Source organism: Miniopterus natalensis, chromosome 11, assembly GCF_054644295.1.
Source record: "Miniopterus natalensis isolate mMinNat1 chromosome 11, mMinNat1.hap1, whole genome shotgun sequence".
Classification (NCBI taxonomy): domain Eukaryota; kingdom Metazoa; phylum Chordata; class Mammalia; order Chiroptera; family Miniopteridae; genus Miniopterus; species Miniopterus natalensis.
Window position 1 is genome coordinate 76,464,532 of NC_142091.1, and position 25,293 is coordinate 76,489,824.

The following is a 25,293-nucleotide window of genomic DNA, read 5'->3' on the forward strand; positions in this document are numbered from 1 at the left end:
TTTGCTGAGCTCCTGGTAGCTGGAGGACACACGCAGAGGGGCTGTGACAGGTGTGCAGGAGCTCAGAGCCCGGCAGAGGCGGTCAGGACGCTGGGGAGACAAAACACACACGGTGGCCAGGGGCCTTGGGCACCTACCTTCTGGGTTCTGATCCTGCCCTTCTCAGCCTTGGCTGCATCATCTGAGGACTTTTCAGCAAACTGGTCCTGCCCCGCCTGCCCCACCTGCCCCACTCTGAGTTCAATGGTGGCCAGTAAGGATGCTGAGCTGCAGAGCAGCATGGTCAGAGCTGGCCAGCATGCTGGTGGACAGCGTGGAGAATGGGGGTGGCAGGGCACCCTAGGACCGCCAGGCAGGGGGACTGACTGACCTCAAACCACAGGCATGAGGGGGCCTTAGCTCGTGAAGAGCGAGGACTCTTGGCTAGGAAGGAGCCCTGACCAGCGGAGGTCCGCCTGCTGGTGCTCCTGCCGTTGGGGCATCATCAGAAAGGACTGCACCCATGGAGCAACTGGGAGACACCGAGCAAGACAAGGCCCCAGCCTCAGCGGAGCTGGGTGTTTGTGAAACGGCCCGGACAGACATGAGGAAGCTGTTCAGAATGCAAGTGTCTTGAGGGTGGAGACAGGAGTCTGCTCCTGCTGTCCCAGTGTCTGTGTGGAATGGAGACCACCTTGGTTGCTAGGGGCTCTTGGGAAGCTTCTCATCAGATTCCCAAAGCCTGTGGTCCAGGGTAGGGTGGCGCTTTCAGACACAAGGCCCCAGGTGCTGGGAGCATCCCTGGGCATCCAGTGGAACTGCTGCTGGGAACGTTGCCAGGGCCTGGGGGAGCGAGAGGTGGTCGCTGAGTGGGAGGGGGGCGGTGGGAGGCTCCCCTCAGTGCTGGGTCAAGCCTCAGCCCCTGGGCTGTACCACAGAGGGGAGGCTCAGGAAACCCAAGGATGCAGGGAGCAGGGGCCCCGCTAGAACCTGGAGGGAGACCCACCTGCAGCAGCCACTTCCCCAGATATTCCAGGACAGCCTTGTGCTGGGTACAACAGTGTCCCCCACCTGAACTTCACAGTGTGACCTTATTTGGAAACAGGGCCTTTGCAGCCGTGTTTAGATTAAGATGAGGTCACACTGGAGTAGGGTGGCCCTAAATCCAATGTGACTGGTGTCCTCATAAGAAGACCCCCCTACACACACACAGAGGCCATGTGGCAACAGAGGCAGAGACTGGAGGGGTGTGGCCACAGCTTTGGGAGGCCTGGAGCCCCAGAAGCTGGAAGAGGCAGGCAGGACCCTCCCCTGGAGCCTTTGTAGGGAGCACAGCCCCGTGACACCTTGACCTCAGGTTTGTACTGTCCACACGGCGGGGAAGTCAACAGCAGACTACCTGCATCAGGCTGACCACTGGCCCAGTATTGTTCCAACTCTCTCTCCAGCCCTACTAAGCAGGTCCACAAGTGCCCCTGATTTACAGATGGGGAAACAGAGGCACAGGCTCTTGGCCAGGGCCACCTAACTAGAGTTGGGTAGAACAGGGATCTGGCCCCAGAGGCCAGTCCAGGAATAGCTGCCCCTTTACCTTGCTCTCTGCTGTGTGGCCCACAGGCCAGGCCATCTTACTACCTCACTGTGCCGAATGGCAGCGCCCAAGAGATAGGTCCAACCCTATGCACTCAGCACTTGGAAATAGGGTCTTTGCAGATGTCATTAAGTTAAGACGAGGCCATGAGAGTGTGTAATGCAGTGACTGGAGTGTCCTCATAAGGAGACACAGGGAGAGACAGAGGCCACGTGCAGACAAAGGCCATGACCGGTGTGACGCGGCCACACACCCAGGAGCGCCTGGAGCCCTAGCAGCTAGAAGAGGCAGGAAGACCTCCCTTGGAGCCTCTGGAGGGAGCCCAGCTCTGCTGACACCTCGATTTCTATCCTAGCCTCTGGAACCATGAGCACCCTCATGTGTTGTGCTTTCTAAGCCCCCCCACCTGCGGCACTTGGCTGTGGGAATTGAAACAGCATTCCCAACACTGCCACGAATCAAAAGGCTTTGGGTGGATGTTGCCTGCCTTCCCACCAACTCACAAAGTGACCTAGGGAAAGTCCCCACTGCCACAGCCGGTCCACCCTCATTAGGTCCCCCAAGGACCAGGCCCAGCTTCCTGTCCACCTACCAACTACCTCTGGTGGCAGGGGTGGGGTGGGGGTGGGGCTCCATTAGCTGGATGCCAACTGCACCAACCCCCAACATCTGGACAGGGCCAGATCCCCTCGGAGGATGGGAGCCTTTATTAATAGGAGGAAAATGCTGGCTTCCTTTTCTGTTGTATTGTCTGCCTCCTGCCCCCAGCTCCGCCCCAGCCAGGCCATAGCCAAGCAAGGTCATTACAGAGAAGTCGGAAAACCCGAGGCAAGGAGGAGTCACACAGCCTCCCAACACAGCCACGCCGGCAGAGGGTGCCCCTGGCCACCTGGGTCTGACGTCCTTGAGAGCCAGTCCCCCAACCAAGGGCCTCCGGATAGTCTCACATCGCCGGCGCTTTAAACACCACAGGGCAGCAAGGAAGACCTTGCTGAAAATTAGAAACTCTTTCAAAAAGCAACCCCGCGCCAAGGGAAGAGAGTTTCTGAAAAAATGCACAAAACTGATGAAAACCCCGCTGCGGGTGGAGCGTGGGAAAGAAGCCCCTCAGCAGCCCCAGCCCGGGGATGTGGTTTGCAAACCCAATTGTCATCACACTCAAGCTGTGTTTAGCTCATGATTTTCTACACTGTGAGGTCCCCGGTCCGCAGCGGCCGCACCTGGCCCGGCACCTGGCCCTGCACCTGCCCCTGGCCCTGCACCTGCCCCTGGCCCTGCACCTGCCCGCATCGCGGCCTCTGGGCCCGTGCAGAGGTGCGGGCCCGGCGCTGCCCGGCACAGACCCTGTGTGCGGGAGGCGGGGGTGCGAGAGGGGACCCCGCATGCGAAGCCCTGGAGGCAGGACGAGGCTGGGGTTCGAGGAGGGAGGCCAGGGGCGCGACGACGGGGTCGCTAGAGGTCTGCGGGGCTGGCGCGCGCGTCCCTGCGGTGGAGCCAAGCTGGAGGGGCCAGGAGGGCGCGGGAGGCGGCGCCGGGTCCTGCGGGGCACCCGCAGCGGGCGCTCGGATAGGGGGGCGGGGGGCAGAGGGGAGGGACCCGACGCGACGGCGCGACCCCTGGCGGCGTATTTGCAGAAGGCTCCCGGCTCTGAGCGCGGCGCAGCCTCTGATTGGTCGGCTTCGGCGGGGCCGAAGCGTAGTTGACTTGCGCCGAGGCAGCCCAATCGTAGCCCGTCTTCGTCGAGGGGGCGGGGCCAGGGGGCTCGGCCAATGGGAGGCGGCGTTGTTGGCGGCCACGGCGGCGCAATCCCAGCAGCGAGCGAGGCCGCCGCCGCCACTGCCGCAGGAGGCGTGAGGTGCGGACGCGGGGTCTGGGCCGGGTAACGGGGCGCTGGGGGGGCCGGCGGGCGGGGCCGGGGAACAGAGGACAGGCCGGCGCGCTCTCGGAGGCCGCGGCGGCAGGGGCGGGGCGGGGGCGCCGGGGCGGCGGCGGCTCGCGCGCCCGCGGGAGGGCGCGGGGCGGCGGCGAGGTCCCCGCGCTCCGCCCGCCCCGGCGCGGCCCTGAAGGTCAGGCGGCGCTTTGTTCCCGCGCGGCGCCCGGGCGGGGCGAGGGGGCGGCCGGGCCCTCGGGGCCGCCCGCGCGCGCTGGGCTCCCGGGGGAGCGCGGGCCGCCCCGGGCTTTTGTTTCCGGAACTGGCGCTGCGGGCGCGGGCGGGCGGTGACGGGCGGTGACCTCGGCGCGGCGCCTACGTGCGCGGGGCGGGGCCGCGGGGGGCGCCCGCTCGCCGGTCCCCCCGCGGGGAGGAGGAGAACCCCTGGGCGGAGTGAGTCCCTGGCCGCGCCCGCGGTCAGCGAGCGGCGCGCTGCTCCCGAGAGGACCGTCCGCGCCGGGGCGCCGGGCCTGAGCCGCGGCCGCCCGAGCGGGTCGCCCGCCGCCGTCCGGACGCGCCCGCGGAAACGGGCTCGTGGCAGTGCTCGCGCCCCGGCGCGTGGAGCGCGAGGCGGACCTGTGGGCGCGGAGGTCTTTCTGCCCCGAGGTACCCGGTTCCTGCGGCGAGCCCCGTGTCTAAGCGACGGGCGCCGCGCCCCGGGCACCCGCCGCCCCGGGGGCTGCTCCTCTCACGGCCGTGGAGTACCTGTGGGGGGCGGCTGCCGATCCCTCTCCCCCCGGAAGGGGGCGCCCTGCGCCGGTGACAGCTCGGGGCGGGCACGGAGCTGCCCTCCTGCGGGTTCTCTTCCTGCAGGTTCTCTCCCTTCCTCCTGCAGGTTCTCTCCCTTCCTCCTGTGGGTTCTCCCCCTTTCTCCTGCGGGTTCTCTCCCTTTCTCCTGCGGATTCTCCCCCTTTCTCCTGCGGGTTCTCCCCCTCCTGTGGGTTCTCCCCCTTTCTCCTGCGGGTTCTCTCCCTTTCTCCTGCGCGTTCTCCTCCTGTGGGTTCTCCCCCTTTCTCCTGTGGGTTCTCCCCCTTTCTCCTGCAGGTTCTCTCTTTTTCTCCTGCAGGTTCTCTCCTCCTGTGGGTTCTCTTCCTTCTGTGGGTTCTCTTTCTTCCTCCTGTGGGTTCTCTTTCTTCCTCCTACGGGTTCTCTTTCTTCTACAGGTTCTCTCCCTTCCTCCTGCAGGTTCTCTCCCTCCTGTGGGTTCTCCCCCTCCTGCGGGTTCTCTCCTTTCCTCCTGTGGGTTCTCTTCCTTCTGCGGGTTCTCTTTCTTCCTGCGGTGGGTTCTCTTTCTTTCTCCTACAGGTTCTCTCCCTTCCTCCTGCAGGTTCTCTCCCTCCTGTGGGCTCTCTCCCTCCTGGGGGTTCTCCCCTTTCCTCCTGTGGGTTCTCTTCCTTCTGCGGATTCTCTTTCTTTCTCCTACAGGCTCTCTCCCTTCCTCCTGCAGGTTCTCTCCCTCCTGCTGGTTCTCTCCCTCCCTCCTGCGGGTTCTCTTCCTCCTGCGGGTTCTTGCTCTTCCCTCCTGCAGGTTCTCTTTCTTCCTGCAGGTCCTTTTCTTCCAGTGCCCTGAGGCCACCCCGAAGCCGGCGCATCCGCCTCTGAGCTGGCTGCTCAGTTCCAGCCGCCTTTCAGTGGTCCTGCTGCCTGCTTCCCAAAGGGGAGCCGTAATACAGGTGTACAGTGAGCCTCAGGAAGGCAGGTGGAGGAGGAGTTGGATGTGTTCCAGAGGTCAAAGGGACCTCGCAGGGTTCCCTAAGAGACCCCAGAAAAGGCATTTTTTCCATGTAGGAGCTGCTATTTTGCTTGCTTGGGGGAAAGGAAAATCTTTTATTCTTTGAGGGTGAATTACCCTGTTCTGAAATTTGAAAGAGTTGTTTGAAAATAAAACCTACTTGGCTAATAAAAATACAATTGCGAAACGAAACTTCCTTTTTTTATTATTAACATGTTTTTATTGATTTCAGAGAAAGGCAGGGAGAGAGAGAAACATGAATCGGTTGCCTCCTGCGTGGGATCGAGCCTAAAACCCGGGCCTGGGTCCTGACCAGGAATCTTAACAGGTGACCTGCTGGTGCACAGCCCCAACCACTGAGCCACATTGGCTGAGCAAAACACAATCTCTTTTATGTTTTTTTAAACCCTCACCTGAGGATATTTTTCCACTGTTTTTCAGAGAGAGAGGAAGGGAGAGCGAGGGGGGGGGCATGGATGTGAGAGAGACATATCGATTGGTTGCCTCCTGCACGTGCTCTGAGGCTGGGGATGGGCCTGCATCCGAGGTACATGGCCTTGGCCAGAATTGAACCCAGCACTCTTCAGTCTGACACTCTAACCACTGAGCAAAACTGGCCAGGGCTGGGCAAAACTCAATTTCTTGAAGAACTATAGTGACAAAAAGGTCCCATTCTGTAGATAAAATAAGCGTAGGAATTGTAACCCTCCCGAGTTTACTTAGGGATGTTTTCACCAGAATTTTAAGGCTGCTTTTTGTGGTATTATGAGAATAGTTATTCTAGAAAGAATTGTTTATAATTATATGAAATAGTAATAATTTCAACACTGTAGTGCTGTCATAAAGACTTATGGTTACACATACACTTGCCGTCCTTTTCTTGGTTGACCAGTGTTACTGATTCGGAAAGTCTGCTGGTACCTGTGCCTCTCTCATAACATCTAAACACATGTCAGTTTTGTGTTACTTTTCAAAACAAACACAAAATAGTGATGGAGAAATTAAATTATTTGCAGTAGCTGATTTCATCATTTTTGGTTTGATAATCTTAGTAAACAAAACTTGGAAAATGGAATATATACAGGTGTTGTAGCTTTGTGATTGGTGGTTTAGATTATCAGACTGTTCTGTGGAATTTTGAGTTGAGATTGTATCTTTATGGGGTAGTTCATAATTTTGTAGAGTTTAAGTACTTGGAGTTTGATTTCCGTTTACCTGTCAGGTTTTTAGCAGCCACTTCATACCAAGAGCATGTCAGCTCCCTGCATCTGCAGTTCTCTGACCGCTGGAGTTGTTAGGTTTGAAGTCTTTTCCACTTTTCTTCTTTTTAGCAGTTGTAGGTGACTTCAAATGTACACGCATAAAAGGCATGATGGAGTTCAGGATTACTTACTTTTAGAATTTTTCTACTTTTCTGTTCATTGTTTGCAGTTTTCAGATGTTTTAACACTGTTTGGATAAGTTCATGTCAGAGAGGCTAAACTATATTGTTTTGGGAGAATAGTGTCTGTGGCAGGAAGGTAATTTAAATTCTCGGAGTTCGAGGGGTCGTCTGGCAGATCCGGTACTATGGAGTCTGGAGCCTGTGCTCCCACTGGTGGCCTGTACTTGAATACTAACACGGCACCGAGGAACTCGGGAGTTAGGTCTGAGGTTGCTGGTTAAGGAGTGCTTGCTTTTTGTTGTTTTTTAAAGGGAAATGTACATAGGCATCCAAAGTAAAGATCATCCATAGGCTGATCTTAATTTGTTCCACCACCAGGGTGATTTCAGAAGTAGGAAGTAGCTGATGTGGAATCATTGCAGGAAATTGCTCTCATCTGGCCTTAGCTCACTTTGTATGGTATCTCCTAGTTTATTAAATACCTGCTCCCTAAACAGCTATTGTGAGATTTGTCCATGAGCCCGTAATAACTGGAAAAACCCTTATTAATAGGCAGTGAAAATGTTTATGTATGACTTAAAATTTTTGAGAAATAGTTTGTGCCCTGGCTGGGTGGCTCATTTGGTTGGAGTGTGGTCTGGTATACCAAAAGGTCTCGGGTTTGATTCCTAGTAATGGCGGGTGCAGGAGGCAAGCAGTCGATGTTTCACTCTCACATTGGTGTTTCTCTCTCTCTCCCCCCCCTTCCTCTCTAAAATCAATAAAAGCATGTCCTCAATGAGGATTAAAAAGAAAGAAATAGTTTGTGATGGTGTAGATTTTTTTTTTTTTTTTTTAATCATTTGTTGGCCATTGGTGTTCTACTCTGCTCTTTTTAGAGAAAGTACAGCTGCTTCATGTTGTTTGCAATTGAATTTTAAATTTCATGAGCATTTAGTAACTGGAGAGACAGTGTATTTTTGTAGTAAGAAAATTATAAAAGCTTACTTTATGATCTTTAACTTTTGATCCTGACCACGTGTAGCCTTAAATTTTCTTTTATAAGTATGCTCTATCGGCTGTTGTAACCAAGTGTGTGTTGGGGGGGGGGGGGTGTTAGATTTTTTTCTTGATTTTTAGAGAGAGAGGAAGTGAGAGGGAGAGAGAAACATCGATTGGCTGCCTCTTGCATGCCCCATAGTGGGAATAGAGCTCAAAGCCCCTGGCATGTGTCTTGACTGGGAATTGAACCTGCAACCTTTTGGTGCACAGGACAGCGCCCAACCATCTGAGTCACACTGGCCAGGGCTGGACTTATATATATATATATATATATATATGTATATATGTATATGTATATGTATACATGTATATGTACATATACATATGTATGTGTAAAATGTTCTCTTTTTTTTTTTTTTAATTCTCACCTGAAGATGTTTTTCTGTTGCTTTTCAGAGAGTGGGAGGGAGGGAGGGGGGAGAGAGAAACATTGATGTGAGAGAGACACATCCACTGGTTGCCTCCTGCTAGTGTCTTAACCGGCGCCTGGGGAGGGAACCTGCAACTGAGGTATGTGCCCTTGGCTGGAATCGGACCTGGGACCCTTCAGTCCATAGGCCAACTCTAACAACTAAGCCAAACCAGCTGGGGCTATACTGTTCATTTTATTAACATTCCCCAAAAAACCTGTTCAAAAGAAAGATGAGATTTCTGTTTAATAGTTTTGTGATAGATCATCTTAACACTTTCAGTGTGTATGTAGAAAGGTTACATCAGTTGTGTTCTGATTTGAAACTTTGTTTACCCAGTTGTGGCAAAGTAGCTTTGAGTACTTTGCATCCCTCCAGTCAGTCAGTCATGAGCACCTTCCATGTGCTGGTTCCAGGTACTGGGATATCACACCGAACAAAACAGACAGAAGACCTTCCCTTGTATTTCCACAGTGGGAGGCAGACAAGTTGGACAGCGTAGGTGCTTTTGAGAAGAAAAGTAGAGAGAAGGAGTAGGGATTTGGGTTTGCAATTTTAAATAGGGTGGAGAGGGACAGCCTGACTTACTGACAGGGTGACATGGTCTTTAAATACTGGACTAAGGAAGATTTTTCAGTGTTTGCCTTACTCAGCCATATGCTAATGAACTGCAGGGAGCAGAGGGGGAAATGGCAGCTATAGCCAGGAAGGCCCGCTGTACCCTGAGTAAAAATAGTGTCTGGTTAAGGAAAGAAAATTGTTTTTTACTTTCTTCCTGAAAACAGGGCTTGCAAGCTTCTGAAAAGACAATCTACTCTTGTCTGGGGCAGCTCAGTCTTGTTAGCAGGCATGGCTTCCTCTGTGTCTTCAGAAACTGCTTGGGAGAAGCTAAGGTGTTTTTGGGGTCCCTGAAGCCTTGCTGTGTCCAGGTAACACACGGGCAGACCGCCACTGAATAGTGGTGAAAGCATGAATGAAGCAGACCTTGCTTGGCCACTGTCTCCTGTCAGGTCCCATGCTGGGCACAGGATTGCTGTGCTGAGCAAGTAGACAGGCCCCTGCCCTCACAGAGCTGTTCTTCAGTGGGAAGACAGCCGGTTACCCAGTCGTGTCTGTCTTTAGAGAGGGAGAGAGCCACTGATGGGCTGCCTCCTATTTTATTTGCCCCCTACTGGGGGTCAAGTTGCAACCCCAGGCATGTGTCCTGACTGGGAATCGAACCTGGACCCCCTGGTTCTTAGGTTGATGCCCAACCCCTGAGCCACGCCAGCTGGGCCCCATTCTTTGCTTAAAACGTGGTAAGTAGTAGTATTGAACATACACAAAACTAGTGATTTCCCATACATAATACATTGCTGCATTAATTAATTAGTTGCCAGTCTTAGTTCATCTGTAAACAAATATGTGCTTTTTATTGTTGTCGTTGTTTATTAACCCTCACCTGAGGATATTTTTTTCATTGATTCTTAGAATAGGAGGGAGGGAGAGGAGGGGAGGGGAGAGAAAGAGAAACATTAATGTGAGAGACATCAATCGGTTGCCTTCAGAACATGGCCCAACTGGGGCTGGGGATTGAATCTACAACCCAGGTATGTGGGCTTGACTGGGAATCGAACCCGCAACTCTTCTAACCACTGAACCAGCCAGGGCCAAATATGTGCTTTTTAAAATTTTTTTACAAAGGCCAAAGGAAGGAAGCGTATATATATTAAATTAGAATATTATTGCCTAGGATTGGAATCAGTTTGAACATAATTTCAAGACTTCTGTATGCGTTTAGGACTTGGGCACCTCTTTTTTTAAAATTTCTAAGAGATTACAAGTATAAGGGAAGGTTATGTTGTTTAGTGAGTTTCTACCATTAGTTCGGGAACATAGGTAAGTTACTTGGTTCTTTAGATTTGTTTTCACTTACCTTCTGGCACATTGATTCTCACACAGTCACCTAATACTAAGGAGTGTGGTGATAGGCTGGATGCGAATCTACTGATGAGAGAACATAAACGAGATTGAGACTGTCCCAGGATGCCATGTATTGGTGGATATGGTGGGATGGCCTGCAGGGGTATACTGATTCCTTTAGAATAGGTGGCTCCTTTGTCCCTTCTGATGTGGTCCTCAGTCAACCTGAGTGGTAGTACTGGAGGTTTGGACCTTGACCCTGGGACTGGTGAGACTCCTCCTTAGGCTGATAGGGGGTAGGGTCACTTACGTGAATCCAGCAGTTATGCTGCAGGGTTTATCTTACTGCTGCTTTAATTTAATAAGAATTATAGACTGGTGGAATTCTAGTCTTATAGACGCATTGGTTCTATTTCAGTTCCTCTTCATCAGTCATCTCATGGGAGGACATTGAGGTCCTTCGACTTCAGGAATGATAAAGGCATACAGGTTATCGTTATATTCCTCAGCTCATGCCTTCTTTCTCAGAAGTGGCCCAGTTTGAAATAATACAATAGCACTAGCTGTAGACTAGATGTTTTCAGTTTTAAATTAAGGATTTAACATTATGTTGGATAATTTGTAATAAAATTTTTTTTTAAAAATCCCTCTGAAAAGTTTTATGGTTTGGAGCAAAAATAAGTTAATCCGTAGGTAGGGTTTTGAGTTAGAGAAATAAAGCACAGCGCATGTGCAACCAGGGCAGCGTGCGTGCCTGCCAGTCCACGGTTAGGGTGGATGCTCCAGAGGGAACCTGGGAAGGAACCCGCACTCCTGCTTCTCCTGAAATTTTAGAATATTCTCTTTCTGGTGTCCCTTTTGTGTTTTAAATTGATTGCCTTTTAGAAGTGAGAAAACCTGATGAGGCTTGGGACTGTGGTTTCATAAAATTGATGTCAAACTTAGCATACCGATACTTAAAACAAGCGCATGGTTATGTTTCTCAAACCTGAAAATTTGGCAGTTCCCTGTAACTTCCTATTTTAACTGTAGTAGGAAGGGATTGCTAAACCAAAGTAAATAATTGGCGGTGTTGACTAACTGAACTCCAGCTTGTTTATAATGTCACCACTCTGCATTCTTTACCTTAGGTAAAGGGAGCAGTGTTAAAAGTAGCTCGATTTGTTGGTTTCATATCAAGCAATAGATGCAATGCTCTGTAAGCACATTGCAGCTACAAGAGTGTAGAGAAACCTGGAGTGGGTCCTGTACGAGGCACTCTCCACAGGCAATTCTGTCTTCAGTTATGGATAGTGAAACCAAGGTTGCATGGCCAGGAGATGCTAGGGCAGGACTCAGACCCGGGTCGCTGGCAGGTGGTTTATTGTGTGTCTGCTTTGTTCAGACGGTGAGGCTGCGCTTGTTGTTTCCCCATTGCTTAAACTCACGCTTTCATTTGTTTTTCTCTTTTGATCCTTGATTTAGCTTCTTTTTTTGAGACTGTTGTGTTTGGTTTAATGTAACTCTTTTTACCATCGTGTCACCAAAATAGGATTAAAAAAGCACACACCTTCACATAGCTGGAAATTACGTGGACCATTGTGTCAGTGGGATTTAAGTTGGAGCCGTGTCATTACGTGGGAAGGCCTTTCTTGCAATAGGGTGTCTACTCATTCAGCAGATGCTTATTGGGCCAGGTGCTGTTTCAGACGCTGGGACCACATCGTGAACAGGCTAGAGGGAGTATTTTCGCTCTTTCCTAGTGATGGATTTCTGGGGAATGCTGCTGAACGGGTGTGAAATGTGAGGATTGTAGTCTGAAGTGGAATGAAGGGTATGAAATGGAGAGTCCACATGGGCCCTCGGAAAGATGAAACTTAGGCTGAGAGACTGGTGTTCTGTAAGTGCTTGATTCATAGAAGATGGAAACATCCTCTGGCCACCCAGGATCCTGCCATGGGAGCCAGTGGACTTTCCTCAGGGCCCTGGCTGGCAGGTCCCCTTTTGCACTCTGCCCAGGAAAGCAGCCGTTTTAAACCTTCAGCACACTCGCCTGTAGCTTGCTTGCTTGCTGCCATTATCGTGTCCCGAGCTCCAGTTCCTCTGCTCATGTGGTTCCCGGTACACTCTGCTTCTGGGAGCTTGAGCTGGCCAATGTGTACCTCCTTTCCTTTAAGGCGACAGAAACCCAAGTCCACCTCTTACTAGCCAGATGGCCTTGGCTTCGGAGGTTCACCTTTCCCAGCCTCTGTCCTCTCTTTACTCTGGGGACGCTCCCTCCCTGGGTGAACGGGCGAGGGTATAAAATGTAGGCAGGTCGCTGTCACGTCGGTCCCTTACTAGTTCAGAAGGTGTTGGAATTAGAAGCGTGTGACTTGATTGTTGATTGGGTGATGAAGTCTGGAGTTTGTGCACTAAGCTGGCAAGGACATTACCTCAGGAGGGAGTAGGTGCCTTCCAGCAGTCAGTGTGCTCGTGGTCTGCAGGAGGGACTGCTAATGTGTCTACTAGACTGGGAGAGCTTTAATTCTATAGCCAGCATGGAGCTGGGGACGGTGTGGAACTGTTTGGTGCAGAACCATTCATACTCTGTCCCAGCAGTCCTGCTCTTTGTCATAAATTGAGAACTCGGGGATGGGAAGCCATATAAAGTAATGCAGACATTATCAAAGATCATAGGGGAAGACCCTCAGTATTTAACAGCCAGAAATTGTAGGTGTGTTAGCCTGACGGACATCATCACATTAGATCTTGCATATATAAGGTGGGGAAGCAGACCATGCACTTGGGAATACTGTGATTGCAGCTCTGTGCACATTGAGGACTGCAGAGGAGCATGAGCTGGGAACAGGAGGTGGGGCAGCGGAGCTGGGAAGAGTGGGAGTGGGGATTCCTGTGGGAATGACTGGAGTCGGGAAGTGGATGGGGCCCCGGGGGGGGGGGTAACCCTGCTCTAATTTGACTGGGTGTGGGTAAGGCTATGGGTATGGCCAGCCCCTGTAGTATTTGTTACATCATTTTTTTCCTGTGGTTTTCATCTGCTTCCTTACATCATTTAGCTTTTTGAAAAAAACATTTATGTAGTATTTTCAATTTTTAAAATAATTAGCATGTTTTATTTTGAAACAAAGTTACCTAACAAAAATGCAGTTCGATTAAATACAAGACAATTGCCGATTTTTCCAGTTGAAGCCGTTTTAAATAGGAAATTTTTTGTTTCGCCTTAAAGCATTGTGATTGAAGGGTTTGGACTTTCTCAAATACTTACAAGTGAAACTGGCCAGTTGTCAGCCTGGAGCAACCTTCAGAGAGACTGAAGCATATTTACACTTGAGACAGGACTTTCGTCACCAAGCCTTTATTATTTTTTCATCTAAGGGCTCTCTATTCATTTGGATAGGCTTTTGAAACTTTATTAAGTTCTTCTTAAGAAGTAAATGTTCTAGAACCCACCTGTAATAGTTGTAGGGGTAAGTCGCCTCATCTGAAGGTCAGTGTTGACCTGCATCTTGCAGGAATGGGATTGTGTGGAGCATGTTGCGTGTGTGCATGCAAGCACTGCGTCTCCAGTGTTGGAGTGAGAACTCAGAGTAAGCAGTCACTTAAAATTGTCCTGGAGTTAGAGTTTGAAACACAGCGCACACACCAGTAAACTCTTTGAGTTGCTCTGAAATAATTGGCCTGGCATAAATACATATTCCTGTTGCTACAACTTAGAGACGAGGCAGATTAGGGGTGATTGTTTTTATTCCGAAGTCAGGTCCTTTTAGTGCCAGCAAGAGAAGTGTTTTGTAAGGAGTGTGCACACACTAAAATGCACAGCCCTGAGTGTAGGATCCACAAGTTGTGCATCTGGGTGGCCACTACTCTACTCGAGATCTCAGACCTTTCCAGAAAGTTCCCTCCTGGCCCCGCCTCCCCCAGTAAGTAGATTGTATCCCTATAGACAACACTGGTAAAAGAATGCATTGGACAAATTTTTTGTTTGTAAGTGTTTAGTGATGTTAATTGTTACAACTCTTCTTTAATTTGTAGGAGATAAAAACATTCAGATGGCCGACAACAGGTAAGCCAAACGGACTTTGTTTATTAGAGTTTGAATTTTAGTTGGTGAGCAACAGGCAGCCATATTTTGTAAACATCATAGGAAGCTCTAGCTGATGGCTCTTTTTTCCCACCTGTACATTGCTTCCGACATGAAGTGTGTCTCAAATATTGGTGCTTTAAAACCTTTGGTGGGAAGCAATCTTCTGCTCTTGTGGCTTGAACACCCCCAGGTGAAGTCCTGTGATGGGCTTGACACCGTCCTAATATTCTGTAGCCTCCTGTGTTTGGGGGATGATTCATTTTGTGTTCTGAAGGCCACATTTGGTTGTGTAAAGTGTTTCATGTGGTTTATTTTTGGTGAGAGGTGTGCCCAGGCACCTGTGAAAACTTGGACAATGCTTGTGAAGTCAGTTGTTTATAGAGTTTGTGTGGCTCACTTACAGAGCCACTGTGGGCACTGTGTCCTCACTCCTCGGGAAGGTGGCTTTTCTTTGGTCAGCAGCCATCAAACCGTGGATCCTCGTTGGTTGGTTAGTGGGTTTGGTTTGAGAGCAGGGAGATTTTTTTTAAAGTTTTTTTTTTAGGAAAGAAGTTGTAGAAATGAAAATTTAGAAGATCTGGCCAGAGTTTGAAATTAGAACTGCTGGGGGGCATGTGGGGGGGATGATAGGGTGTTAAGGAGTAGGGTGTTTTAATAACAGTCTCCTGTGTGTAACAGTGTGTCTGTACTTCTATTCCGCCACATATGAAGTCCCTGTTGAGACACCACGTAATGTGCTAAATAAGAGTGTCCTGTGCCTTTTGTCGTTGAAACTTTCTTTATAGGAATTTTTTTTAACATATTGTTCTAGCTTTTCAGATGGGGTTCCTTCAGATCCCTTGGAAGCTGCTAAAGATGCAAGTGCTACAGGTCAGTTCACTGCGCGTGGAGGAGGTGACAGTTGGAGAGCTTGCGTGCAGTGCAGGGTTTCCTACTCTTGAACCATTTATTATAGTAACTAACTCAAAGACTTTAGGAAAAATTAGTGTAATTAAAATGAAAATCAGTAGTTCATTTAAGAAGTGTTTCATTATAGGAAATTCAGACTCTGCAGAAGTTAAGTACCTACGGTCACTCAGCCAGCGTTAACAAGTGGCCAGGCTTTTTTCATCTGTGTCCTCTCCTCCTCATTGTTCTGAAGCAGAGCCCAGATATCATAGTTTGTCCATAAATTCATAGATGTGTTTTCTCTCCTCCATTTTCAAAAAGTTCCCCTGAACTTTTTTAAAGCACATAGTGGACATATTGGCTAAGAGAGCCTCTAAAACAATTCAGTGTAAATTTCTACAAACAGATTAATCTTCATAAAAGTTTAACATCAATACCGTACCGTGTGCAGTCTTGTTTGTATCTTCCCCTTTCTCAGCAGTTCTTTTTACAGCCGTACCCCACCCCCAGATCCAGAATCGTGTATTTTATGTAGTTTTGTCTCCTTTGTTGGCGGGCCACCCCCCACCTTCCCTGTCACTGCAGTGACATGGTGCCCAGCTGTCTTGTGGAATGCCCATGCTCTGCATTGGTCTGGTGCTTTCCTCCTCAGATTCGGGTAAACATTTTGGCAAGAATGCTGTGTAGGTGATCTGGTGCTGTGGGAAGTGCAGTTAGGCCCGTGGCGAGTACTGGGATTGATGACTTGGTTAAGACAGTGTCTACAGACTTTTCCATCTGAGGGTCCTTTTGTTAAATAATCTGTTGGGCACCCTGTGGAAACCCTGCTTCCATGAGACGCATCAGCATCCACTGATGATCCTCGCCGAGTCGTTAATGACCCTGGTGGTTGCAAAAGCATGTTTTTCTGATTCAGACAATCCTGCCATAGATCACAGGTGTTAAAGAAGACCCCGCCCCCTTTTAGTGTTACTATAGCAACATGGTTAATTGTTTATCAGTGTTTTATTACTTGCCATCATTATTCTTTTTGGTGCACAAATTGTCCCATTTCACCCGTGGAGTCCCTTCAGGCTGGCTTCTGTGTCCTTTTGCCATGTGCCTATCCCTTTCCTGTGCTTTGAGTAGATTTGTGGCACAAGTGATATTCCATTTTCCCTTGACCTTCCTTGCCCCAGACCTGGGCTCTCAGTTTATTAGTGGAGAGTGAGAGTTAAAAACCACAATGTAGCAGCTAGGTGTCAGTGTCTAGGCCTCACAGTGGGCAGAGCTGGAAGAGATGCGTGTGTGCATGGAGTGTGCAGTTTTATACACGCTGCATACACTGCATGCAGTGCTGCATGGCAGTGGTTGTTTGTAGTTAGTGTGTGCCGCTTGCTTACCGAGGCTGGGAGACTCCCAGGTGCAGATTACCTTTGAGTCTGGGTTTCTGCACAGTGGCAGGATGAGGGGATCAGGTCAGCTTAGCAAACTTGAGTCTATGCTGTGCGTCCGGTGATGCCCACTCCATGGTTACAGTGCAGCGGAAGGACACTCGACTCCCTCCGTCTTGAGTGGGAGCTGTAAAGGCAATGTCATGGGGGAGGCGGCACCTTTTGCTAGGACGTTGGTTGGCGCACACCCTGGGAAGGAGGTGGGCTGGGCAGGAGGATGTTGCGGGTGAAGGTGGGTCAAAGACCGCGGGGGCCTGGCAACGGGAAGTGATGAGCGCCAGGCTTTCCTGGCTGCGCCGGGGCACACGCGGGCCCTAACTAACCCTGAGGAGCTGTCTGTCCACCCCGTCCTCTGCTCCTGGGCCCCACGTGGGACTTGGGAGTGAAGGCCAGGTGATAGAAAGTGACAATGTCCTCAGTTGGGAGATATGAGGCATAAACAGCTAAGGTGAGACCTGGAAACCTTTAGGTGCCCTCAGTAGGTTTTAACCGCCCACTCAGGTGACTGACAGACATAGAATGTCCAGTGCCTTTTAAGTAAATTTCAAATATTTTCAAAACATGTTTTAAATAAGCCACTGGCTATGTTTAGAAATTGAAGTAGATGAGCAGGTCTAAGTAGATATGTGTTGGTGATTTTGACTCTTGGCTCTCGGTCGTGGGCATATTTTAAATTGTTTGGCCTTGTTTTTAACTCGTCATAGAGAAGCTCACAGATCAGGTGATGCAGAATCCTCAAGTTCTGGCAGCCTTGCAGGAACGGCTTGACAGCGTCTCCCACACTCCTTCCAGCTACATTGAGACGTAAGTATGCGGTGGGTGAGGCCTGGGACAACTTTAAGGAACAAAGAAGAAAAACTGTTTCCTTGTCCCTTAGACTAGGAACAGTGTGTTTTTCATTCAGCGACATTACCTGCTGAGCCAGGCACTGGGTTCCAGAGAGTCTGGGGGAGGGACTCAGACCTGCAGAAAGAATGCGGCAGGCCGGGCTATCTAATAGGTGAGCCATAGTGCCATCCTGTGGCGATTTGAGACACTGAATCGGCACAGGCAGGAGTTGGCAGGGAACCCATGCTAGGTGAGGGCAGCATGCTCTCCCTGGTGGCTCCGAGCCAGTTAAGAGCCACTCCTCCCTGACTCACCTGTGTGGGCCTGCAACACAAACTGCTTTTTCAGAAGATGCCTGTGTCCTGGTTGTGTTGCCCAGTGAAAAAGCTCCTAGGACAGCTCTTTTCCAGGCCTGGTTGTCTTCCTTCTGGAAGGGAGGGGCTGCTGCTGGGCTGTGTCTGGCAGGCAGTTTGGGGCTTCGTCTCAGTACATCCCACCCTCTACATGGTTCCCCACTCAGGGCTTGATATGTTCCGAGGCTATTGGAATGGGGAGGGGACACTTGGGGTCCGAGCTCCTTTTCATAGTAAGGATGTTAATTCTGTGCTAACCTAAATTTAATTTTAATAAAACAGAAATGCACACCGCCTTGATTTTGCAAGTGTGGGGCCATTTTCTTGTTTCCTCCCTCCTCAGTCTCCCTAAGGCGGTGAGAAGGAGAGTCAACGCGCTGAAGCAGCTCCAGGTGAGGTGCGCACACATAGAGGCCAGGTTCTACGAGGAGGTGCACGACCTGGAGAGGAAGTATGCAGCGCTGTACCAGCCTCTCTTCGACAAGGTGGGAGCCTCAGGCCTGCCTTGAGGCAGGGCATCCACGTTACCCAGTAAACCGGCCAGTGTTACTCTTTAAGCCCTCAGACTTTGAATCTTAGAATAAGTTATAGGAGCATCCAGTTTTCACAGTCTTTTCATAGACATTATTTACAGACTCACAGACTTAACTCTTGACTTTCCGAATGACATAACTCTAAGAAGGTCTCGCTCTCTCTTAGAGAAGGGAGTTCGTCACCGGCGATGTTGAGCCGACAGATGCAGAGTCGGAGTGGCACAGCGATAACGAAGAGGACAAGCTGGCCGTGAGTCGTCGTTCAGCGAGTGCACCCTGTGCTCTGTGTTAATATTGTTAGAAATCGTTATTTTAACGAGTGCATCCTGTGCTCTGTTAATATTGTTAGAAATCATTATTTTAATGTGTGCATCCTGTGCTCTGTTAATATTGTTAGAAATCATTATTTTAATGGGTGCATCCGGTGCTCTGTGTTAATATTGTTAGAAATAAGGAACGTCTTTTAATGGTTTTAATGATCAGTATGACTTTACAAAGAAGAGAGCTCCTAACAGTAGGTGCTGTCTCGCCCTAAGGTCGGGTGTTTAGGTTTCTTTATGGGTGAGTACTGAGCAGCCGGTGGGTCTGGCATCGGACTGGTTGCCATCAGTTAATACGACGAACCAGACAGTCTTCCTCTCAGTCATCTAGCAGCTTTGCACAGGATGCAGTGAGGTGTGGGATCTGATGGACAGAGATTGTTACAACATCAGTGACCGTCTCAGTAGAGTCCTGTGTCGGGTCATCGGCAGGTAGGGTGTGGTGGGGATGCACTGGAAGCATGCTGCCACCTGCTCAAGGACGAGCGTGAGGATGAGGTGGCTGGAGTGCCTCTCCACCTCAGATCAGTGGGTCACAGGCCCTTTAGTGATGTGCCCTGTTCATCCCTGCTCAAACAGCCTTTTCTGGTGATGGGTCCCGATCCAGTGCCACCGAGCATCCCAGCCACAGGTTCACGTTGTCAGACTGGTTTTGTCTTTGGGAGACAAGTAGCTTCTATCCTGTAAAACTCACTTTTAGGGTTTTTGTTTTTTTTTTAAGAATATGCATTTTGGTAGCCATGTGTTTTAATCTGAAAACATACAGAGCCCCGCCTAGGTGAAGCTGCAGCTGTGTATCAGTGCGGTTGTGAGTCGTATCCTTATTGCTCAAGAAGAATTGGCCTCTGCTAATTTATGAAGCCCACGTGCTCGTTCCCTTGTGAGGCTCCGTGGCCCTGGGCAGCACTGCCTTACCTCCCTCCCTGGGGCCTCAGTGTGTCTGCATTGCCACAAGCCTTTCTGGTCACTACCCTAGTGTTCACACGGAACCTCTATCTGCCATGACAGTTAGAGCCCTCTTCTACTTGGACACAAGGTGCTTGGCAGTTTCTGGTTCCTAAAGCCCCCGGAGCTCCATGGGGTGGTGGGTGGCTGTCCCCAAGTGGACGCCTCATGGAGCTAACACTTGTTGCACAGCCTTTCCCGTGTGTGTCACCTTGGAGACCCCTCTTGAGCTTTTCTGCCAATTTAAGTTATGTGGTGGATGATGTCTAGATGGAGTGCCTTGAGGGCTTTGTCCCAGAAATGTTTGGATCATTACCTGCCCAGTGATCTTGGAGACGCGGTTTCACATGGCATGTGCTTTGTGGTAAGTGTTCTATTCTGCATCTTTACTTTTAGGGAGACATGAAAAATAAAGTAGTCATAGCAGAAAAAGAAGCTGCGGCAGCAGAAGAGCCAACCCCCAAAGGGATCCCGGAGTTCTGGTTCACCATCTTCAGAAATGTGGACATGCTGAGCGAGCTGGTCCAGGTGAGTACGTGTCACCTGGTACAGAGGTTTTGGTCTTAAAACTTGTGAACTACTTGCTGGGTGTTTTGCGGCTGTTCATTGTGGGTGAAAAGCATTCTGTGACACCCCCCCCAATCAGGAGTAATCCTGGTCTCACAGGGTTCATTACTGTGGGGACCCCCCACACACACCTTACTGCAGCTGTAGTGGGGAAGGCCAGCAGCTCTGATCCAGAACTTGGACTCAGTTCACCTCCTGGGAAAGGGCTATTGCCTCACCCCAGAAAGTTACCTGTGACATGGCACCCTTCTGCTGCCCCTCAGGCCCGTATTCAGGGAACAGATTGGGTGGCTTCCTGGGAGTCAGTACTTGACAAGGACAGGACTCCACCAGGGCCCAGTGTCTCACACCCACGAGTGATGCAACAGTGAGGACACGTGTTGTTCTTAACCAGCTCACTGAAGGTTTCTTTTTCTCTCTGTGTAGGAGTATGATGAGCCGATCTTGAAACACCTTCAGGATATTAAAGTGAAGTTTTCAGACCCTGGACAACCAATGGTGAGTAGTGACTGATTGAGGTCCTGCTTGGTGTCAGGGGGTGTTAGGTTACTGAGGGTAAAGGGCTTGAGGCCAGGGCAAGAAATCAAACCCACCACTCACGTGCTGGGTGACTTTAGGAGATGCTCCTCGAGGATTAGGGCAGCCTGGCAGGGAACTCAGGCCACCTGCTGTGTGGTGGCAGGTGCAGGAGCTAGACGGGTTGGACTGCTCGGCCCCTGTCCTGTCAGCTGTGCCATGCTGCAGTTTCTCAGCTAGTTTGTTTCCTTTTCCCTAAGTGGCTCCTAGGCTTTTGAGGGTCTGGTGTCAATCAGTTTGAAAGGATGGTGAGTGTGTACTCTAATATGAGCAGCACGTTAACAGAAACCTGCTAAGTACCTGCAGATGGCCTTGGCTGGGTGGCTCGGTTGGCGCATTGTCCCGTGTACCAAAAGGTTGTGGGCTTAGTTCCCAGTCAGGGCACGTGCCTACGTTGCAGGTCTGATACCCAGTTGGGGCGAGTACAGGAGGCAACCGATCCATCCGTGTCTCTCTCCCTTTCTCTCTCTCAAATCAATAAAAACTTAACCTTGCATGAGGGTTTAAAAAACAAAAATATGCAGATAGGTAACACTGAAAAATGCTCCCCTAATCCGATTTGTCACAAAACCCACCTTTCAAAAATTCCTGCTATAGTGTGTCATTTAGTGCTGGGGGCGGATCTGCCCGCCAGTTGGACCTCAGCCAGCCTCACTTTTTCCTGGGGAAATGTTGGGGTGGTGCACGGCATCCCAGCTGAGCAGGGTGCTCCCTGGAGCACTGTTCGTGACCTGTTAACCTGGCTGTGGCTAACAAGGTTCCATTCCAGTGCTATAGCAGTTCCAGTGACACATGACTGACTGACTCACTGGTGGCTCTCAGTTTCAGGTTTTGGAGACAAGCACCTGGGGCTGTGAGTTAGGGATCTGGGAGGGGACCTAGCCTGGGTCTCTTCCTCCCGGCCACAGTGCATGGGCCCCAGGTAGGGGATGAGGGTCATTGTGAATGGAATTTCTCTCCCCAGTCCTGCAGGTGACACTTGCTGCAGGCTCAGGCAGGGGGATACACCTGTATATGTCCCTTCCCCTTTTCCTGTCTGCTGTACTCTGAGAGGTGACATTCAGCTGTCCCTCTGCAGGTGAGGTGTGGGCATGAGCCAGAATGATGCCTGCTACCAGGCTGAGAGGCCACTCTGGTGGCCGAGGGGACCCCTTCTCTCCTCCTGTAGCATCTGGTAGTTATAGTAGTGCCCTCCTCTTATCCTCTCTTCCCAGTAAGTGTGGCTCACCTGTGCGTAGGCTTTACCTTAGCACCCCTTGGAGGCCGCCTGTGGTCATGGGACCTCATCTGCCAAGGTACTTGAATTCTCTTTCCCATGTGTGAGCAGCACACTTTTAAGGTTCTGAGTTTTTCCCACACTGCTTTCTCACCTGTCATTCATCTGGATTCAGTTTACGATGTTTCCTTTTTGCATTGGTCCCGTTTTCTTCCTTTGCTCCTATTGGACATTGTCTGGTGGTGTCTTGGGCCCGTGTTCTCTCTTACCCGCCTGTCGTATGTGGCTCACGGAAGAGTAGAGCCCGAGCTGTAGACCATGCACCAGTCTTTCTCTCATGAGAGTCCTGTATGTTTACTATAGGAAACTTAGGCCCTGGCCGGTTTGGGTTAGTGGTTAGAGCATTGGCCCTCAGACTGAAGGGTCCCTGGTTCAATTCTGGTCAACGGCACGTACCTCAGTTGCTGGCTCGATCCCAGGCTCCTGTCGTTCCCATGAGGGAGGCAACCAATCGATGTGTCTCTCTCACATGGATGTTTTTTCCACCCCCCCACCCCCATCTCTTCTCCTCTCCGAAAAGCAATGGAAAAAATATCCTCCAGTAATTAAAAAAAGAAAGAAAACTTAGAAAACCATGACGCACTTTCTATCTTCTAGAAATAACTCAGCCATTTTCCCCTAGTCTTGTCCTTTGAACAGTTATTGTGAAATATCTAAGACATTAAAGCTGTAAAGAAAAAACAAAACCACCTAATTTCAGAATAGAACAGGGCCAGTATGTTGGCCCCACCCCACGCCCACACCTTCTTTCCCCTCTGGGCCACTGCTCCAGGCTAGAGTGCGGACATTGTCCTGCTGCTCTTTTCACTCCACATGGGCTCTGCCAAGTGGGACACGGTTCTTACTGCATCTTTTGGTTTGTTTAGTGTTTCTCTGATATGTGCGCCCCCCCCAACTCTGAATGGTTGCATTAGGATCAGCATCCTTGAACCCAAGTCTTTAAGTTTCTGACTCAGTGTGATGGCTGGGTCAGCAGAGGTAATTGTGAGGAGTGGAGGTTTCTCGGTTCACGTTCCTGCTGGCAGTCTTTCTCTTGCATTGTTTTTGTAATAATAACTTTTGGTTCTAATTTTGAAATAATTTCAAGCTTCAGGCAAAGCACAGAGAATCCCTTGTGTCTCTTGTCAACCTTGACCATAGCGGCTATATGGGGTGGGGATCCCTCCTCGTCTCGGCATGAGTATTGGCAAAGACAGTAGCCACCAAGTCGACTTTGCTGGGCAGAGAGGAGACCCGCTTTTACACTTAATTACGTGTGGGATGGAGCACAAATGAGGTGGCCTCATCCTTGGGCCCTCTTCTATTGGTCCTTTAAACACTGGTTCACCCCCAGTGCATTTGGGTTACTCTGGATAAACAGAGGCCATGGGGAAGGAAAAGTGGGAAAATAGGAAGAAAGGAAATAACACTGGGTGTGGGGAAATGGTGGGGACCCGGGGGGAGAGAAGTGAAGGCCCCTCCCCCTGTACAGAATAGACATACTCGTGGACCGAATCTAGCATCTGCTTGTCTATCCACACTTGTGGCTGTGGCCATCTTTCCGCGCCTGCCTGCTGACCTTCCATCTTCATGCTGGGAGGGGAATGGGCAGGGTCCCATTCCCTGTCGCTGCCTTCCTGTCCTTGCTGAACTTGTATTCACCAGACCAGGACTTATACCTATTGACCACCCTTCCTCTCCAGCCCACACGACTCTTGCAAAAGTCAGTGGGCACCTCCTGGCCAGACCCTGCTGCATCCCTTTTGAAACCGACTGGACAGTCCCCCGATCCTCTGGTCACCTTGTGTCTGTGCTCCTGAGCCTTCACAGCTTTTTCCTCCCTTCACCTCTTCTTTGGAGGGTCCTGTTTTCACTCCCCCCTTTGTGTTCTAAGTGCTGCTTCCACGGATTGATCTTTAGGTCAGCTCAGGGAGAGAGGAGGAGACATTCTTTTCATTTTACAGATGAGGAAAGCACAGAAACATGGGGTAACTTCCCAGTATCCCACAGCACTACAGGCAGAGCTGGGGTATGTACCCAGGCTCTCTGAGCCCAGAGCTGGCCTCCATAGACTGTAATTTACTTACCTGAGACTGTCTTGTCTTTTATAAACGGACCGAGGTGGCGTCTGTGCACATGTTCACACATCCATTCAGTGTCTGATCACGTAGTACACTTTCCTCAGAATAGTCGAATTGGGTCACAGGATGGCTTGTTTAATTCAATTAACTTTTTTGATATTGCCAGGTTGTCCTTCAAAAAGTTGTTTACAGTATGTGAATATTCCTGGTTTCCCACACGCCTTGCCAGTATACTGCATTTTATTCTTGGTGCATTTATTTTTCATTATTTAGGTACTCGTGAGTGTGAATATCTTTTGTGTTGGCCACTTGATGTTACTTGTGACTGTTGCTTTGCACACCTTTGTCCATTCTCCCTGTTGTGCTGCTCCTCTTCAGGTTTCAGGGTGCTCCGTGACTGAAGGGTGGGCTTGCCCGGGTGGTTTGTGCTTCCTTTCCTCCCCCAGATGTGGTCTTGCCACTTTCACTGCAGGACAAAGAAAACCCTGTCCTGCCTGCGTCCAAGAGAGAAAGAGGAGGGCGGGGCTGTCAGTGCCCAGATTCTCCCTCCAGACCCCCACCTCACCCAGAGCTCGACCTCCACTGGGAGGAGACATAACAGCCCCCCACACACCCACCACCCCTGCGGACCAAGAGGTGACAGGAAGGTCCCTCGCCTGTCGTCGGTGCTTTAACTTGGTGCTGGTGTTTCTTGCAGTAAAGTGTTTCTTGTCACATAGCCACACTGCTGGCGTCTGCCTGTGGCCCTGCTTAGGGCGGGGCTGGTTTCCAGTAGTTCTTTGTGGCTTATCAGGTCTGTGACTAGGCAATTGCGGGTTCAGGTGGTGCTTACCTGAGTTTTTGTTTTTAGTCTTTTGTATTAGAGTTCCACTTCGAACCCAACGACTACTTTACCAATTCAGTCCTGACAAAAACGTACAAGATGAAGTCGGAGCCAGATAAGGCCGACCCCTTTTCCTTTGAAGGCCCTGAAATAGTGGACTGTGACGGGTAAGGAATTTGCCTCGGCTTCTCTTTCTGAGCAGGACCAGGAGGTGGCTTCAGAACCTTAGGTATAGGTAGAAAGTGGGACAAAGCAGGAAGTCGTCCTTACTCTGTTTTAAAGGCTAGCAGGAAGGTTAAATTAAGTAGTTTTTCTGTTCGGGGAATGTGTCGTGGTTACTTGGGGAGGGTTTCGGTCAGTGGCCCAGCTTCCTCAGTTTAATGAGATGAGTTCCCTAGTCACCCTCAGCACAGTGAGCTGTGGTTTCTCTCTCTCTCTCTCTCTCTCTCTCTCTCTCTCTCTCTCACACACACACACACACAGTTTGTCGAGTGAGTCAGTGCAGAATAGTACTGGTCAGTTGCTTGCTTTGCAGTATGTGGGGCAGTTTTACTGTCCTTTGACTCTGGGTTGAGCACCTTGGCGTAGGTCACCAAGGAGTGAATGTAGTTTGAGTTCATTCTTCTTGGAGATGATTCAGGAAATTGTTTTATCTT

At 50.3% G+C, this 25,293-nt stretch overlaps 1 protein-coding gene and 1 non-coding gene across 5 annotated transcripts in view; both read left to right on the top strand.

Annotated features, from left to right (window-relative positions):
* Positions 1 to 3,365: 3,365 nt before the first annotated feature.
* Positions 3,366 to 25,293, top strand: part of NAP1L4 (nucleosome assembly protein 1 like 4) — a 34,742-nt gene continuing 12,814 nt past the window's right edge. For 2 of the 4 annotated variants that reach the window (XM_087822074.1, XM_087822075.1), the window contains exons 1-9: positions 3,366 to 3,425; positions 13,984 to 14,014; positions 14,847 to 14,905; positions 17,061 to 17,160; positions 17,881 to 18,022; positions 18,237 to 18,320; positions 19,732 to 19,863; positions 20,329 to 20,400; positions 24,665 to 24,804. In XM_087822074.1, the coding sequence (XP_087678200.1) occupies positions 14,001 to 14,014; positions 14,847 to 14,905; positions 17,061 to 17,160; positions 17,881 to 18,022; positions 18,237 to 18,320; positions 19,732 to 19,863; positions 20,329 to 20,400; positions 24,665 to 24,804 (743 nt within the window). In that variant the 5' untranslated portion in view covers positions 3,366 to 3,425; positions 13,984 to 14,000. Of the gene's footprint in view, positions 3,426 to 12,883; positions 14,015 to 14,846; positions 14,906 to 17,060; positions 17,161 to 17,880; positions 18,023 to 18,236; positions 18,321 to 19,731; positions 19,864 to 20,328; positions 20,401 to 24,664; positions 24,805 to 25,293 lie in introns of those variants that run through there. The other 2 variants (XM_087822076.1, XM_016217100.2) reach the window with 2 other exon arrangements.
* On the top strand, positions 21,194 to 21,321 carry LOC148092124 (small nucleolar RNA SNORA54). The gene has a single exon (XR_015715341.1). It is a non-coding gene; the product is annotated as a small nucleolar RNA SNORA54 (small nucleolar RNA).